Source organism: Hetaerina americana, unplaced genomic scaffold (genome assembly GCF_022747635.1).
Source record: "Hetaerina americana unplaced genomic scaffold, ioHetAmer1.1.p SCAF_14, whole genome shotgun sequence".
Lineage (NCBI taxonomy): Eukaryota > Metazoa > Arthropoda > Insecta > Odonata > Calopterygidae > Hetaerina > Hetaerina americana.
In genome coordinates this window covers 13440681-13460011 of record NW_027286514.1, presented here as the reverse complement: position 1 = coordinate 13460011, position 19331 = coordinate 13440681, and the positions used below count along the sequence as shown (strand labels likewise).

The following is a 19331-nucleotide window of genomic DNA, read 5'->3' as shown; positions in this document are numbered from 1 at the left end:
CAGGAAAATATTTCACCGAGAGATGGAGCCAAAATGAACAAAATATAAGAAGGACGTGATTTCGATCGTGCTTTTGTGAACGACGATTCAATTCATAATTTGTTCAGGCTGTTGGTAATCACAGCATAATAAATCATTCCAGTGCCGAGCAACTGTCTCATATTCCATATTAATGTCTTAATACACAATGATCGTCATCCTGCGTTAGATATGTTGGTGTATAATTAGTTATTTTCATCTTAGCACTTAATAAAAGAGCTCGTAGTTTTTATCCATTTGTGTATGCGATTGCTGTTGTAGTTTCGTATTCTTATTTACGTAAGGTGATAAATATGTCTGAAGAAAAAGACAAAGATTCGAATGTTCAAGAGTTTAAGTTGGAGCCTGACACGGAATTGAGATTTGAAGTGGAATCAAAGAATGAAGTTACATTGGAGGTTTGCTTTAATTGTTAATATATTATATTCTTAATAAGCGCCCTAGTAAGTAGCATTAATGCAGAATTATATTTGTGTAGATATTAGTTGATTCTATTTTGACTTCTGTTGTCAATTGTGTAAATGTTAGTTACAGAAATCGTGCATCTAACTTTATTTTCATTATTCTTATGCACAGTGAGAGCACATTTTGGTCTAGGTTCTTTTCCTTGGAAGTTAAAATTAGTTGTCAGTTTTATTTTACTGTCATCAAGGTTCCTTTTTAACCTCTTCATGGTGTGCAGTAAATGTACTAAATGTGTGAGAAAATGTACTAAAGTTTCATTTTCCCTATGACAAATAAGATGAAACTGGAGAGCGCTCAGATTGTCGTGAAAGTAACATATCACTCTAATGGTCATTAGATGCAATAAACTGCCAATTTTTAAAACCCTTCATTAGCCTCATAAATTTAGATGACAATTGCAGTGTAATGATAGTGTCAAAGTAGTAACTCATTATCACTACTTTGCCACCATTCATGATGTGAAAACATAAGTTGATAAATATTCCATAGTTCTGGAAAATTCTCACCCTTCTCCCAAACAATCTAAATCGCCCTTAATACTCCAATAAGCAATTTCCTTCTGATTTGCATGGGTAATTTTTCGAGGTACTAAAGTCTCTGTACTTGAGAGTTAGTGCAATTTTCCCCCACTATTGCCACCTGTAGACATTGGTACTTCTGTTGAGCTTCAGTGCTCATTCTTCTCATGATCACTCTTCAAAATACTTTTAAACCTGTGGTGCAGCTCTCCCACAAGGTATTCTCACTCTTCTCAATGATCTCCTTTGTTTTTTGTTTTGTATAATCTTTCTTCAGAAGCTTTAACATAACTCCTCCACGGTGATATTAATGCTTTTGCCTCCTCTGTTTTTGCCATTTTGCTCTCCTCTTTGTCTAACTTGGCTATCACCATGTATCTGCTAATGGTCGTATGATCCAGTGTTAACATTAAAATTTCATAGTTTGACAATTGGTCAAGGCAGTCTAGGGGTAGAGCATTGGGCTAACAATTGGATACTTCAGGTTCGATTCCCGGGCAAGCCTCTCTGGGCACCCTCAACTCCACCTTAGCAGGGTGAAACCATAACTGGCACAGGGAAAGGAACTAGCCCCCTTACCCTGATGTGTGAATTTCACATGCTGTCGCGCTTAGTACCTGGTGAACTCTACCATCACTTGCCTAACCAACCTTCAGGTTAATTACTGTGTTTGTGTGTTTTTTTTATCTGTTGGCAGACCATTGGGGGAAAACGGGGTTGAGGGTCTTATCCTCAAAGTATATACCTCATTTGATGAGCTTCCTGTTGATGTTTAGTATTTTCTCAGTGTACTCATGTTTAGCAGTTTCAGCAGTATGATTTAAAGAAAAATATACAATTCTTTTCTAGTCTCTCCTTGGCTGTTTTCACTCTCATAAAGTTCCCTGTCCTCCAATGGCGCATAATTTACTTTAAAAAATAAGATGATCTGAGCCCAATGATTGGAATGCCTTTCTTCACCTTTCAGTTGCTCATCTGAATTTTCATCAAATCCTGGGTCGATTGGAACCCAGGAATTTTTCTCCATAAGTAGTGATTGGAATTCTTGTGACTTGGCATTATAATTATCTTGCAGTAAGCAAATAATTATAGACCATTACTATGATTCATTGAGACAGTGATATCTCCTTTCCATATTTCAAAACAAGGTTTTTTTCTCTTCCACAATCCATATCTAACTTTAATATTTCTTGCCTCTCATCTTACATCGGATCCTAAGTATTTACTTGACCAGGATGTATAAGTACTTAAGCAATTGATTTTTGGTCATAAATTAATAAATTTGGGTCATAAAAAAAAGCAGTTGATTTTGGAAGCAATAAAGAATAGAAAGTATTACACCTGTGCAAACGTGTTTATTTGAATTATTTCTGTAGTTGAAACAGTGTCATTAAGTATATCTATAGGAAGAAAGTGACTAAAAGTAATGTTCTTGTGAATATTTGACACCCTAAATAATCTTGGATTTAGGATCCCTCAATGGTTGATGCGGCAAACTTAAAATCACAAATACGTTTTGGAAATAAATGAGGCTTAATGCCACCATACAACATAGTGGTTTTATTTAGCCTTGGTTCGAAAACAGCCCTTTTTGGCTTTTACATCGGACAATTAACATTGATAACAATGGCCAGGATTACAAACACCCAAGCCTTAGATGGAGGACAACTCAAACAGGTGGGAATCAAACCCACAACCCTTGGATTGGCAGACAAGGATATTACCCTACTGCCACCGAGGCCGGCAATGTGTTCTCTGTGTGATTTTTTGCTCTGTCAAGAGATGTATACCCAATGATATTAAGTCTGTTGAAGAAGAATTTTTCCCATGTATACCTGAATCATCTTTTTTTTTTGGTGATTGAAGCCACATTCTTTCAGGCAAACTCATTAATCACCCTATTTCCCCCTTTGTACTGCTCATCAGCCACTCAATATCCACTGCATTTAGTCAGCATTCTTGCTTCTCCTAGCACATTCAAATTTACCTTCATGCAGTTAAATTTATATTCTGCATTTTCTGCTGCCATAGACAAAGAGGTTCAATTTTTTTGTATTACCATCATTCATTGCCTATCTACTTAGATTGCATAATCGCCTACTTGGTCAATTATTTTCCCATTTACCTTTAACATGCAATCATTCTTCCCATTTCCCTAAACAACTACAGTAATGTTTTTACTCGTGAGCCCCTCTCAATACGAACCTTTCAAGAAGTTTAAATTGTTTACATTCCATCTTAGCCTTAAGTTATGGATACATTCTTGAGGTGTGAACTATGGTGATTTTCTAATGAAATTATCTCAAAATGCCTTGTGTAAGCAGCAATGTGGTAAAATTAATTAAAAGGCAAGCGTCTTTTTATTATTCCGTTGAGCACACCACCTGTAATTATTTCCTACTGCACACTTCAAAGCTTTGCTGTCTCACTCTAACTAATATGCACGTTTAATGCTAAATATTCTCTAGTTAAATGATGGTGTTTTTTTTGTATTTATGTAATGTGTTACAAACAGGTTACATATGTGCAGTTTTTTTTGCCAAAGATGGAAAGAATCAATGATTGATGGTTTCTGGCATAACTTTATGGAGTCTATTCAAATGGGAAATGAAAAATAGTAACTTTGTGATTCCACTGAAAAAGTGGAATCACAAAGTTACTATTTTTCATTTCCGAAAAGAACCAACTAATATTTCATCTTTGGCATTTGAAAAGTTGAAGAATTTGATAACCAATTAAAATCCAAACAACGAAACCAGTCATAAAGGAATAGATTTCTGGTAGATAGTTTTTGTAGTGTTTAAAATGATAGATTGTACAAAAAAATGTTTAATTTGTACTGTGTTCATATTTGAACTGAATTACACCATGAGGTTCAGCCACCACAGAAACATGATTCCTTGGTCAATGTTGAAAAAATATGAGATGAATGGAAAAAGTGTGTGATAAAATAGATTAAACTCCAAAGAATAGTTAAATGAGTTTAAAGACTGGGATTCATGGAAGTAGCAAGTCATCAAATACATGAAACTTGCCAATTGAAGTAAATAAGTGCCAGTCAGATTATATTATAATATTGATTTGCACTTATTAATGTTTAAACTTAGAATGAAATAAACAACTTTTATTATGAAGTTCAAATGCCCAAAAATAAAATTGCCCCATAAAAACATATATTTTACGTAATGTGAACAGCTCTTTCTTCCATAGGACTGTAAATGAAATGCAGGACTATTTAATGAATGAAAATATTCTTTTTAGATAGTTAAGCACCATGTATTAAACTCTTCAAACATGTTACATTTTCTAGTATATAATGTGCCATATTTCAATTTCATCAATAATTTAATGTGACCATTTTTCAGTTGAAGAGTGGCATGGGAGAGGTTTTTGGGACTGAACTAGTCAAAGGGAAAGCTTATGTTTTTACATCTGGAGCAAAAATAGCTGTATTTACTTGGCAAGGTTGTACTGTTGAGCTCAAAGGAAAGACAGATGTCGTCTACATTGCAAAGGAGACTCCGATGGTAAGTCAAATTTTTAAGGTGAATATACATTTGTGTCATCTGATTTTTCTAAGTTCTTCATAATTAATCACCTAAGTTTATAATTAACTTGAGACCAGGTAAAGAAGAAGTTATTATCATTAGAATCAATATTTTTGCCTTAGACTGATGGATTGGGTTTTTAATGGCCCAAACTGAAAATATGGCTTTTTAAATGTTAAGAATTTGAGTGTTTAAATGTGTGTGCAAGAAATTTTTGTTAACATAGTAGAGTTCTGAAAACCTGTGGGCATTCTCAAACTCAATGTACCCAGATCTTTAGAATATAATTTGAAAATCAACTGGAAGAAAATTGAAATCCTAATATGCCAAAGAGTGATACAAGTAGAAAAATTAGAACAGGAGATCATTATAGAAATTATGGGTAAAGCAGGGATTTGCATTAGGTGAGAAAGAAAAGACCATCTGTCAACATTCTGTCTGTACCTCTGACTAGTATATTCAGAATGAAGTGTCTGAGCAATAAGTGCTCTAAATTACTTTCCTCTAAATCCAAATGCTCAAGAAAATCTGTTGCAATCTTCTGTTGTCTGAATGAATAGGAAGGAAACAATTTACATGGGGTAGTAACTTGCATGCAGTTGAAGGGTATAGGTTGCTAAATTACAATGAGCAGTCCTTTAGTATATTTTTTTTATTGAAGTAAAATGAGTTTTCTGTTAAATTGAAATCAAAATCTTATCAATAAAATATGTAACAAAAAATTTTTTCTTGAGCTTATTGAAAACTTTTTCAAAATTTTCCTCTCAGATTCCTCCCTTTTTATCTGTGTTATTTTTCCATGCAGGGTTAAAATGTATAGCCCATTGAGGTGTTCCCCTGTCATCGTCAAACTTATGGAGGTCTTTACTCTCCACAGGGTACTCAATGACCACTCTATGGTACAAGAATGATTGGCTAAACTAGAGAGATAAGCCTAATATTTTTTTTGGTAGGGTAAATGATTTCTGCCTCTTTATCTGTCTCCTATTATCAGTTCTTTTACTGCTCTCTCTTAAGTTTCTTCTACTCCCACATGGTGTACTAAATTTCTGCTTTGGAGTAAGTTTTCTAACTTATAAAAACTTGAGGCCTGCTTTGTCATCATCTTGAATTATTGACATGTTCTTTAATATGGTTGTACCATTTATCAAAATGAATGAAATACATTATTGTTGTAATAATTATTTTCTTAATTTAGGGGGTGGTCATTGCCCCTCGACTCCCCCCCCTTCCCCCCCCCCCCCCCCCAGCTGTACCCATAAGTGGAGTCTTTTGCCTGCCTCAGAAATGGTATAAGAGATATGAAACTCAATGGGAATCATGAGGAGACAAGCTCAATCTAAGAAGGCATTTTTTGTAAATCACATATATTATGCTCGAGGAAAATTAGTTTACCCATATGTACTCCATGCATCAGGAACATGAGTCCTTGGAAAACAAGGTGGCCATACACTTTGAAAACCGGGAAATCTCCTTGAATATGTGAATTTTGGGCGCATTTCAGTTGTGATGATTTTGTTCAGATATCTGGTGGTAAATGACTTCTGTAATCCATTTGAAAAAAATAGTGGTTTTATATATGAATTACTGTTGAATTGCCTTAAGATAGGGATTCCATGCTACTGCTTTTTGCTATGGATATTGATCACTTAATCAATTACTTTAAATTATTGCAGATCATGTACCTAAATGCTCATGCCGCTATGGAACAATTGCGACGAAAAGCTGAGGGTGAAGGTGGGCGTGGCCCCATTGCAATGGTTGTTGGCCCTACTGATGTCGGAAAGTCAACAGTGTGTAGGTTGCTCCTCAATTATGCTGTCCGAATGGGAAGAAGGCCAGTTTTTGTTGACCTGGATGTAGGCCAAGGCCAAATATCCGTTCCAGGAACAATAGGTATGTTTGATAACATTTAATAGTAGCTTTTAGTGTTTAAAAAATATCACTATTTATTTATTTATTTTATTTAGTAAAAAAATTGTGCACATACAGCAGGATTGCCAATTTACAGTGACACATATAACAGGAACATATAAGGACACAAACATACAAACATCAACAAGACTATACTATTGAGGGAGGTGTGAGAGATGTGTCAGAGAAAGGTTTATAAATGTGTTGGCTGGGAGTGAGAGGGGGTCAATACTTTCGGGAAGGGAATTCAGTAAAGCGGGGAGACGGAAGAAAAGGGACCGTTTGGTGAGGGACAATCTGGGAACGGGTTGGTGGAATAAAGAGTGATCGCGGGTAACTCGGGGGGGAACTCTGAAATTGATAAGGGAAATTAGTTCAGGACAGTCGTTAATGGAGTTAAGGGTGTTATGCATGAGTTTGAAATCGGATTTTAGACGTAGAGAGGAGAGATTACAAATCGAGAGCGAGGAAAGAAGTGATTCAGTGGGCGAGTCCCGAAGATGGGGGACTCTGTACTTGACAATTTTACTGAAAAAATTAGTTATCGTGTTAAGGGTATTAAGGTCAGATAGGGCAGACATTGACCATATAGGGGAGAGGTAGGTAATTAATGGTAAGATAATGGTTGAGAAATATGCGGTTAGAGATTGTACATCTTTTATTTCTGTGTAGCGGTAAAGTAGACCTAGAAGAGACATGGCTTTGCATTTAACTGCTTTGATATGACCTGAGAAATTTAGTTTGCGATCAGTTAATACACCAAGATCCTTGACAGAAGCAACACGATTCAGAGGAACTGAATTAATTGTATAGTTAAAGGTAAGAGGAGATTTTTTTAGGGAGAGAACTAGAGTATTGCATTTATTTGAGTTTAAATTTAGCATCCATGTGCTGCACCATTCTGAAATTTTATTTAAAGCCTCCTGAAGGTGGTAGCAATCCGTGGGGGAATTAATTTCCTTAAAAATTTTGCAGTCGTCGGCATATAGTAACGTGTGGGCTAGGGAGGTCGGGACTAGGGAAGCTAAGTCATCAATGTACAGATTAAAAAGATATGGTCCGAGAATACTACCTTGAGGAACTCCAGATGTCACAGAGGACCAAGGAGATGAGGCGCCAGATAGTATTACTCGCTGATTTCTATTCGAAAGAAAGCTGGTCAGTAATTTGAGAAAGTTTCCATGAACGTTAAAACGCTGACTGAGTTTATTAATGAGGAGGTTATGATTGAGGGAGTCGAAGGCTTTTGAGAAATCCAAGAAGATGGCATCTAATTGAGTCTTACTTGTTATCGCACTAACAGCGTGGTGTTGAAAAAGTGCTAAATTGGTCAAGCATGACCTGCCCGGAAGGAAACCATGTTGGTTGCTAGACAGAAAAGGGGAAGTAAAATAATAAAGTCTGTTGAGAATAATCCTCTCGCAAACAGAAGAAAGAATAGGTAGTAAAGAGATAGGGCAATAGTTAGATATTTCATTTTTAATTCCAGTTTTAAGAATAGGGATAACATTAGCGGATTTCCATTGGGGGGGGAAAGTACCGAGGGAAAAGCAGCGATTTAATAAGAGGCTTAAGGGAAGAGAGAGGGAGGAAGCGCAGTTGCGTACAAATATAGGACTTATGCCATCGGGGCCAGGGGAGCGACGGAGGGGGATCTTACAAAGGAATTTAAAAACCTCCCGGGAATCGGTTTGGATTTGGGGTAAAGAGTAGCAACAACTTGGAGTGAGGGAAAGATCGCTAGAGACGGGAGGGTTAAAAGCAGGAGTCAGACATTCCGTGAAGAATTTCAGAAATAAGTTCGGTCTTTCAGGTCCCACAGCTTTAGCATTGCCATAAGAAACAGCAACGGGAATCTGCGGGCGATTACGACGACGATTGACAAACGACCAGAATTTTTTTGGGTCAGATGTGATGGACGATGATAGCCTTAGTGTAAATTCTTCGTAGTCGCGACGGATGAGAGATTTGGAAAAGCAACGTAATTCGATGAAAGAACGCCGAGTGTTCTTGTTCAGAAAATTTTTATACAGGTACCAAGCGCGATTTTTGTTACCCAGAAGGTGCACAGTGTCCGGCTTAAACCACGACGGGAATTTCTTTGACTTGGGTTTCACAAGAGGGACGAAATCTTTTATCACACTTTCAATAACAAGGTAAAGGAAGTCCACCCCTTCTTCAGGAGACAAAGCGGTAAGCACACCCCAGGGGAGAAGGTCGAGGCAGCGATTAACGTCCTCCCAGCGGACCTTCGACCAGGCAGGAAAAGGCTTCATGTGGGCAGGGGGATCCCCGCGGAGTTTCCGGGAACCTCTAATGCGGAAAACTGCATCCAGAGACTCGTGGTCAGAGTTGAAAATATTCCTTCCCGGGGTAAGAGCCTCAGGGGGAACGGACGAGAGGAGAAGGTCCAGGGTTGCCAGGTTTCGGGTGCGTTGGGTGCAGTATTGCGAAAGTTGTAGAGCACTTATAAAATGTTCAATGAAGAATTCGTCGTGACCATTGAGAGGGGTACCATGCGTTGGCGTGTCCCATTGAATGGATAAATTAAAGTCACCAACTAAAATAATTGGACCAAGATTAATAGTTTTAAACACAGAATCAAGACAGTTTTCGAGAACCGAGATATCACTGCTTGGGGGACGGTAAAAACAGCCAACAAAGATTTTATTAACTTTGGAATGCGCACCATGGGGTAGAGAGACTTCACTCCATACGATTTCGCAAGCAGTTTCGAGGTCTTTGCGTCGCTTTGAGGGGTACTTGGAATTAATGGCAAGGAGCACCCCGCCACCTCTAGTCAGACGATCTCGGCGGTAAACACTGTGTGAGACCGAGAAGGATAATTCACCATCGGCAAATGAGGGGGACAGCCAAGTTTCGGATAACGCAATTATATCAAATTGCGCAAGTTCATGCGCATGGGAGTCACAAATTGATAGTTTGTTTCTAAGACTTCTCACATTCTGGTAGTACACATGCACTGGGGGGGCACAAGGAGGGCCGGGGTTAAGGTTCACATCACCCGAGAGCAGGATGAGAAGCAGGATGACAACTCCGCAGCGAGAGTGTGGCGTCGAGGCAGTCGGCGAGGGTCCGAGGAGTCGCCGGGAGCCAGGAGACAGGCTGACGGGGAAACGGAGGCGACAGGGGGATAAACCACTTGATGCGAAGGTGGAAAAGTAAAAACTTCTGTAACTGAAAGTATCTTGAGGAACTGGGATATCTTCACATGGATAATGATCACAGGACATATGCACAAGAATTCGTGTGGAAAAACTCGGAGAAAGTAGCGAAATAACGACAAAAGTAGAAAAGCGTAGGAGTGAGAGAGACACGTGTTCTACTACTGGCGGCCATCTTCACTATCTTAATGAACCACATGTTTTTTTACCAGTGTATTAGGACAAGAGTTTTGATGAGTGGTGGTGATTTTCCTTTTGCAGGAGCACTTCTAGTTGAAAGACCAGCAACAGTGGAGGAGGGTTTTTCCCAACAAGCTCCTTTGGTTTATCATTATGGTCACAAGTCTCCCGGCAACAACCCTGCTCTTTACAATATGTTGGTGTCAAGACTTGCCGAGGTCATTCAAGAAAGAATGGGCAGTAATCGAAAAGGTAATATATCCTCTTCATTATTTTTTGCAGTCTAATGATGAAATCATATGAGGCTGTTTGTAAAATCTCCTTTTGAATAAATCTTTGTTTTTTCTTTTTAAAACAGCCAATGCTTCAGGGGTGGTCATCAATACCTGTGGATGGGTGAAAGGAGATGGCTATCGCCAATTAACGCATGTTGCTCAGGCATTTGAAGTAGATGTGATTCTAGTCTTGGATCAAGAGCGGCTTTTTAATGAGTTGGTGCGGGATATGCCATCATTTGTGAAAGTTGTATTTCTGCCCAAAAGTGGAGGGGTGAGCACTAAATGAAATCTTTCTTACAAAATTCAATACCAAAAATCTTGAGTCTACTGGGTGTCCTGCGATGCTTAACTCTTCAAAACTGTGATTAAGGGAATCCATGAAATAATCTTGGATCATACCAAAAAAAAATAGGTTATGAAGTTTCCAGTATTTTTTATTGGAAAAAGAGTAGAATAAGGAAAGGCTATGGGTTTTCTGTGGGTATATTTTTTAGTTACTTGAAGTATAAATTTGCTGTGAAAGATCAAGAGATAACAAATTAATTCAAAATGATTATTTGACTTTAAAAAATATAAGGTTGTATTTGGATTCAATGCAAACATTTATTTGCCAAAATAGAAATGAGGATTTAAAATTAAACGTGAAGGAGGAAGAATTTAATTCAAGATTTGGAGTTTAATTTATATTGATCTGGGGATTCAATACATTTTTGGATTTGGCGCATGCTTAGACTTTAATGAAATATTTTTTTGCATTGGCTAACTAATGACTGCTTTTCAATGAATACATCTGATTGGTAATTGCTCTGATTTTACTTTCTGAATAAATAATGTCACCACAAATGTATCCATTTGTAGTGTGTAACATCTGAAAAGAACTTCCTATAAATTCAATGCTCTATTCAGATATTCTGTCACCTATGTTCAGTCATTTCATTTATATTTCCATTTAATTTGTTTATTGGTTCTTTAAAAACAATAGCCATGAAACAAGTTATTCTCTAATTATTACTGAAAACGTTCAAGCTTGTTTTGGTGAACTTGAATGTGAATTCTTGCATTATTTCAACTAGTGAGAATAAATGTGGACTATTCTAAAAATATTTATGAAAGTCTGTAATTGATGGTGGGTGCTCACCTAGTGGATATTAACATTTCATTGTTCCATTCTTTATTTTGTTTTTATAAGACCAAGATGGTGCCTTTGCCATAAACATTTTCTTAGTTCTTTCCTATGAATTGAACTACTTTTTTAATGAAACATTCACCCTCCAAAAGCTTGCTAAATGACAAAAATGCTATTGAACCAAATATGAGGGCAGAGGAGTCAAAATATATTAAGGCTACTTGGACCCATAAATGATTATGATAGTTAGTCAAGAGGGAATTTATTTAATTGTTAGTTCTATGAATCACAGTGCAGTGTCATGGATCATCATGGAGGCAGATGAGTTGCTCTCACTCGCCAGCTATAATTATTCATTGCTGGAACTACTAACATCCAGTACTTGTGATTTCTCTGCAGGTTGTGGAACGTAGTCAAGCAACGAGAGCTGAAGCTAGGGATTCCCGGGTTAAAGAATATTTTTATGGTCTAAGGTCGCGGCTCTACCCACATTCATTTGATGTGCGATTTTCTGATGTCAGAATCTGCAAAATTGGTGCACCTTCATTGCCAGACTCATGTATGCCCCTTGGAATGAAAGCTGAGGATAACATGACAAAGCTGGTTTCAGTGACTCCTGGTATGTTCTGAAATTAAAATCCACATTATCAGTTACTTTCAATTATTGTATGATGAATAATAGCATGTCAAGCTGACACAATGGAGCTGTTTCGTAACAGTGAAACAAATTTTGCATTTTGCCATGAAGAGTATATCTATTTTAATCAGTTGCAATGCTTGTGCATCATTATCAAGTGCTCATAATAATAATAATAATAATAATAATAATCATTGGTTTTTCCAATGATAGCATTCCAAAATGTATACATGGTATCACTGGAATGCTGAACCTAAAACATTATGTGCTTGAAATAGGTATACAAATTGAACTTCAGATACAATATAACAGAAGAACATTTGTCACCCGGAAAACTAATGCATTGATTAAGATTAATAGTGATGATAATTTCATATTTGTCTTGCAATTAGGATTTTATAATAATAATACTGGACATATCAAAGTTATATAACGTATGTGTGCATGGTACATTTAAGATCAATAATTCTGATAATCCTTGTTAGAAAATCTTTGTATGCCTAGTATCATACTTGATGTACATCAGAGGAAAGTTTTATACAATAACAAATTAGGCGAGAATATGCACAGATGGTACTAAAATATAAATGCACTATATAAGTAGTAATGACAGTTTTTTAAAAAGAGAATGAATGGTGTGGAGGTTTTTGGCAAGCAAAGGTCATGACGTGCATCAATTTTTTTAATTTTAACATTTCTTCGGCGTGGCTTGATGAGCCCCAGGAATGGTAATATACAATAATTTAAAAATTAAAAGTCATCATAGTATGCTGTTAAATGTATATTAGTGAAGACGGTGTATCAAGTATGTACTTCTATAGTGAAAACATTAATAACTAAGCTTTATTTTCAATTTATCAACATGCCCACCCTCTGACAGTTTGTTGTCCAGTTTAATACCCAAAGAATTTAATGGAAGGCATCAGAGGATTTAGTTGAAGAATGTTGATGTTAACATCGATATTAACGAGTTTGCTTCTTTTAGACAAATACAGAAGTTGAGATTTCTTAATATTTAACGAAAGGGAATTAAAATGACACCAATCATTCATTATACGTATGATGTGATTTCCATGTGTTACCAAGTTATCATTGGTACGAGCCATTATGACGACAAATTCAGTGGCAAAAAGAATGGAACTAGCCTTCTAACATTATGTATGTAATGCACTTAAATGGGAATATTATAAATTCATAGCAAGAATATTATCAGGATTCAGTGCAGATCCTTGCAGCACACCAATCAAGGAAAATTTAATCGGAAACATGCACATGACATTTTTGTCTGGCAACATGACACTTTGAGACTGAGTATTTAGGTATTAATTAAGCAATTCATTAGTATTGCCTTTGTATGCCAAACAGCCAAAGTTTAGTTGTAGAAGATGGTGATTTACTGAATCAAAAGTCTTGGTGAAGGAAATCATACCCAAGCATTTAGATATTTTAAAAGGGTAGATTGCCTAATATATAGTAGTCAGAAGTTGACCAGATTTCATTTAACCATGCTGAGATATTTATAGTAGGTGTGTAGATTCCTGATAAGATATGCAGCTAATGTAAAAGATGTTTTTGCATATTTTCAAAAAGGAAAATAATTTTAATAATGATGTAGCATGTGTAAACATAGAAACCAGTCAAACTACTTTTCAAGTGGAGGACTGTAGGAACTCCTTTCTTGACCGAAGGTAGTGTTTAGTGTGGAAATAGCAACCACCCTGTGAAAATCAAATAAATTTATTTCTTAGGTGAAATTTTTTTACCCCACAGCAAATATTATTTCAAACAAGTAAACTGAATAGTCAAATATTTTGCTGTGAAACCACACGATGAGGGCCTGCAAATGTCACAAAGAGTCAAACAAGTTGAATTTTATGCCTGGGAAATTTTTTGTATGGGAAACCTTCACCAAGTGTTCAACGCAGAGTTTTAGAGTCTCTCTTATAATATTCAATGCACTAGAGGTACTTCCCAGCAGATTCCACCAATCCCAAAGGGTAATAAAAAATTTTACTTTGAATGCATACATTTTAATTTGGCTCAAGGTGTATTTTTATGACTCAAACATTTTTTTTTTCATTTCAAACCCAGCCTAACCTAATTTTAAACATGTTTTAATTGAACTCAAGTTTATGATACCATATTTTTTCCCATTTTTTTATGAACAGAACTTCTTTCAAAATGAAAAGATTATAAAACTGGAAAAGAAAAACCCTAAAAAAGTAAATATATAGCGTAGGAAAAAGTGTTATATGATTCAAAGTGAATTGAAGGTAACCAAGGATTTCTGATTACATGTATATGATGCATTTGGAGACATTTTTGGCCCCCAATGAATGTTTACAAGTATTTTGCAAGACCTATTTCAATGGAGTTATCAAAATCAAAACGTACAAAAATACTAAGTTTCATTAAAATTCATAGGTTCAATTCTGAGGAATATTTACAGACATAAAGTTATTGTTCACACATAATATGTTTTACACACTCATGTTCGTTGCCCATGTTTTTCAACCCATTTCAGTTTCTAAATAAAATAATTTAGGATTTTTCCATCCATTAAACTTTGCTACCGAAAGGTTAATGCTGCAGTTGTTTACTTGTTCTTTGTTTTTCATTGATTTTTTCTGTTATCCTTAGAGATATGCTTCACATTAAACATTGAAAGTCAATTTTAACTGTTTCAAATGTAATTTCTTTGTTTCTCTTGTAATTTCACTTATCCAATATATTTTTAAGGTACAAGTCTTCTACACCACTTATTGGCAGTGAGCTTTGCTGCCTCTCTGGATGAAGATGTCATACAAAGTAATGTTGCAGGATTTGTGTGTGTGTAAGTTGAGAATAATCCTAAACCAAATCATTTTATAGGTGTAGTAAAATTTACCGATATTATTTTCATCAAATGTCAGCAGTCAGTTTGAGTAGGGATAAGAATGATAAACAATAATGTGCAATCAGATGTCTGTAAAGCCTTAGTTGAGAAATATCTTACAAAATTAAACCTTTACTAAAGAATTACAATTTAAAAGTTGCAGGCAAGAGTAAGTCACAATGTGGTCAGTTGTTTACTGTAGTTCACTACTCGTACCTAGCTGTCATGCTATAGGTTTGCCAGTAACTGAGCTATAAGTGCCTATAGACATCCATCATATGTTATGATTTTAATATGAACTTGAGTAAAATGTCATGGGAAATTAATCACTGATTGAAAAAGCTCCCATTATGCAGCAAACAGCTGATTGAGTGTAATTATTGCAGTAGTAGAAGAAATTCCATTAACTGTTTTTCAGGAAGTTCCATTTTAATATGCCACATAATCTACTGTTATCATAAATTATTCATATATCCTCTGATCTTTAAAAATATGAAGATAAAGACAAAATTTACTGTGACTCCAGTTCTCAGGTTTTGAGTATTGAATAAATATCAAAGGTATGACAAAGTATTTTACAGATAGTGGCAGTTTCCCAAATTTAATTATTTCCATTACTCCTTTTCAGTTAATTCATTATTGCTTAAATTATGAATGATATTAACTGGTTGGAAATACTGGCCTTGTTATTTATTTTTAAGCATTAACTCTTGCTATTCAGGGTTTAACAGAATACAGAAATCTCTTGATTGACTGGCATAAGTTTAAGATAGATACCTTGAAGTTACCTTCCTAGCAGTGGTCAGAAAAATAATTTGGTGGGAGAAATGGTCCCTTGAAAAGCCTGGGTAAAAGTGAATTATACTAGTTAAGTATTTTGTAATGGAGATATTTCAATCATATCATGAACACTGCTAGCCTACATCTTTGTGAGTGTACTAGATATATTTTTATACACAATTGTATAGCTTATCATATGTTATTTATTTAGAATAGAAGAAGGCGACCACATAAAATGATGTGGAATAGTCAGTCATACCTACCTTCCTTTGCCTGCCTTGGAAGTGGTTCAAATAACGTGTCACATCTCATGTACTTAAGCGTAAAAAATTCCGTAGCAGATGGCATAATATATTTAGAATCACATTGACAAATACAAACAGCCACAAAAAGCAATCATGTCTATTGACTGAGTACTTTTTGTAAACAAATTTCATGAGCTACTATTTTGAATGATGAATAGCCTATGAAATATCAAATTACTGCTACTCTGGTTGCTATTTGGGCTCTTAATAATAATATGTCTAGTTATGTATTATAGGAGTAGTAACCATTTTTAATTACTGCAACTTGCATGGCCAGTTTCATTCAAATAACTACCCATATTGTCTGCAAATAAAAAAAAAGAGATTATATATGATCATAAAAAAGGAAGTGTATCCCTCTCATTAACTGATATGTAAAAAGTACTCCATAATTAGGGATCATTTAACTGGGCATTGGTGTTATTGTTTACACTTATCTGCCAGAAGAGCTTCATTCCACTCATAGTCACTTTGGATGTTTGGCTATTTGTGAATTGAGCTGAATGCCTTGGGAAAAGGGTTTTCGTAAGAAGATCCTATGAAAGGATTAGGTGTAGGTCTCTTAAGAAGAAGAGGGAAAGGAGATAAAAGTGAATTCTGGGTGCAGCATGAAGTGACCTTGATCATATTATGGTAGTATGAAAAGTTTCAGACGTAACAAATGAACTCATTTTGTCTTCAAATTTATTTTGCAACATAGTCTCCTGTTAAGTCAATACACTTTTTCCAGTGATGCTCAACCTTTTTTAACCCTTCCAAACAGTAGTTGCAATGCTTTTCCAAAAAAAAAAAACAGACATTTACGTATGTGATAACCTCCTCATCCGATGAAAATCTCTTGTCTTTCAACCCAAACTTTAAGGTTAGGATACAAAAAAATGCATTCAAAAAATGACTTTCTTTGCTTAAACCACTCAAACCGGGCATTGGAAATATTCATTCGAATGTGTTTTCGGTCCAAAGTGGGCAAAGCAGCAGCTGAGACGAGGATAGATTATACATGTCCAATTTTTCAGTCAATATATGACAAATGCATTCTTTCAATATGCCTATAGCTTCTGCACCTCCTTAACCTTAATTCAATGGTCAGCCAGTAACATTTCGTGAACTTTTCCGATTTTATTGGTGGCTGTTGCATTGTTGGCTGTCCTGAACAATCATCATCAATCAAGCTGGTAAGGCCACGTTTAAATTCAGCTGTCGAAATTTCTCAGTCTTAAATGATGCTGCAGAGTCCCTGTACACAGCATCCAACTCACCTTTGATTTTTGTTGGCATTTTGCTTTTCAAAAACAATGATTTATTGACAGCTCATTACTCACTTTTTTCTATTTTCACAAAAACTCTCAGACTCACTCAAACGATTGTAAAACTGCAACTTAAAGTGTCCAAAATGACTATAATTAATTATGGTGAGTACCGTCCTGCACTTGTGCAAAGACATTCCCCAACTTTAGTTGAAGAGTGATGTCTTCATTTAGAAGGTCGGAAACTTTTCAGACTTTCATAGAGGATGATATTTGTTTGATTCTTCTTTTCGCCCCAAATCACAATAGTGTACGATTAATGTTGTCTAACCTAGGATTCCATACCTCAAATCAAGTCTCGCATTTAGCTTATTCTTTAGTTTAGTCACTAAAAATCTGTAATTATTCAATTTATTCAAAATTTCAGGAAAATATGTGCAAAAGTGATGTTTTTTAAGTCAGGAAATATTAACCATATATGTTTGATGTTGAAATCAAGGGTCTTGATGAAAATGTTTTAGTTTGAAAGAGTGTATGTTGTGTTTTTTTTCTGTATGCCATTGTGCTTGTAAATCCTGCTGAAACAAAACTGATTTGTATTGTAAGCAGTTCCAGGTCCCATTGCTCAATAGGCAACCCTTTACAAGCTGACTTAATATTATACAATTATTCATCAAATCATGTAATTCCATGTGAGGGGTATGTATAAATATGTCAAACAATATCCAAAGGGACTATAATATCAAACATAGTGTAATTAGGTATATGTGTGCTAGCTAGACCATCTACCATAAGCAAATGGATCACAGCTTATTAACAAAAGTACTTCCGTGCTCACTTAAAGGAGCATATTGTATTTTCCAAATTTGTATTGCACAATAGTACTAATTTATTACTTTCTTTGCATGGATCGGAAATGGCATCCTCTTTAATGATCACCAATTCAATGGAGCTTCTGTTTTAAAGGCATAACTCAAATTGTCGATTTGCCACAGTAGTTCAATACTAATTAGCTCCCACTCCATGTTTGAAGAGAAATCGATATCATGACAATAAATTGACATCATTATATATTCTTGAGTGGATACTAATGTTGAACTGTATTATCTTCCAGGACCAATGTGGACATGGAAAGACAACTCATGACTGTTCTTTCACCTCAGCCACGTCCGCTTCCTAAAACACTTCTCCTGTTATCCGATATTCAGTTCATGGATAGTCATTGATATTGTTCAATTGGAAGTTAATCAGCGGATTTTCAGTGAACTTAAAGTACTGTAATGATGAATGAAGATAGCAGCAATATATTGCTGATATGTTTTGAAAATTAAGTGATATGGTGTCCACATGCAAGCATTTTTAGTGTGCATGGAAAATCATTTTTGTGGAGTATGATCCTATGGCATCACTCATACGTATAATGCAAGTTGTAAATCATCCTCTAGACTTTTATTGGAGTACAAATGAGTGATTGGTCAGGGACCAATTAAGTAATTTTTATTATGGGGAGAGGATGAGTGACTTGTAACATTGATTAAAGATTTTCAAATAATGTGTTATATTTATTGACAGTTGGTATCTATAAACGAAACTATTCGTGAAATAATTCCCAATGCCGTTATCTAGGTTATGTCGTACTTTCTAAATTGGCAAGAGATATCGTTATATTTTTAAGGCACGTACTTTCATAAAATGACACTCGTCATTAGTTATCCTTAAGCGCCGGATCCTTTATTCGCACTGTTCTTGCATCAACAATTTTTAACAAAGATTTCAAATTTTAATGCGACTCTGGAATACGTATTATCATCTGAAGATGTTACATTGCTTGCCTCCGCCACAAGGTCCCAAAGATCAAGTTAGACGCAGACGAAAATTGGCTGATATTTTTACGTTTCGTAAGAAGTGATAACGAATAAGATGATGGCCCAATGAATTTTTCCTAATTAGCACCGTCTTTCTCCATCGCTGTCAGAAGGTTCTACCTAAAAAGGACAATTTAATTCTTCCAGATTGCCCCTCAAGTTTCGTGTATTTGGCCCTTGATGGTGGCCACAGGATGTTTCATCCAGTGTCTAAAAGCTCTCACTTCTGAACATACCTGTTCTATTTTAACTTCGCACATTAAACGCCACAGGCTCATCAGCATGACAATGCATCTTAAATTTTATTTCATTATATGGAACTATCAATCTTTTAATACATCTGATAATGAATAGTAATTACTTTTTTCG

At 35.7% G+C, this 19331-nt stretch overlaps 1 protein-coding gene across 1 annotated transcript; it reads left to right on the top strand.

Annotated features, from left to right (window-relative positions):
* Window positions 1-15: 15 nt before the first annotated feature.
* cbc (crowded by cid) lies at window positions 16-18636 on the top strand. The gene is made up of 8 exons (XM_071583546.1): window positions 16-437; window positions 4388-4549; window positions 6247-6466; window positions 9931-10101; window positions 10208-10398; window positions 11653-11872; window positions 14630-14723; window positions 18212-18636. Exons 1-8 carry the CDS (start codon window positions 333-335, stop codon window positions 18321-18323), a joined length of 1275 nt encoding a protein of 424 aa, XP_071439647.1. The 5' UTR covers window positions 16-332; the 3' UTR covers window positions 18324-18636.
* Window positions 18637-19331: the final 695 nt, after the last annotated feature.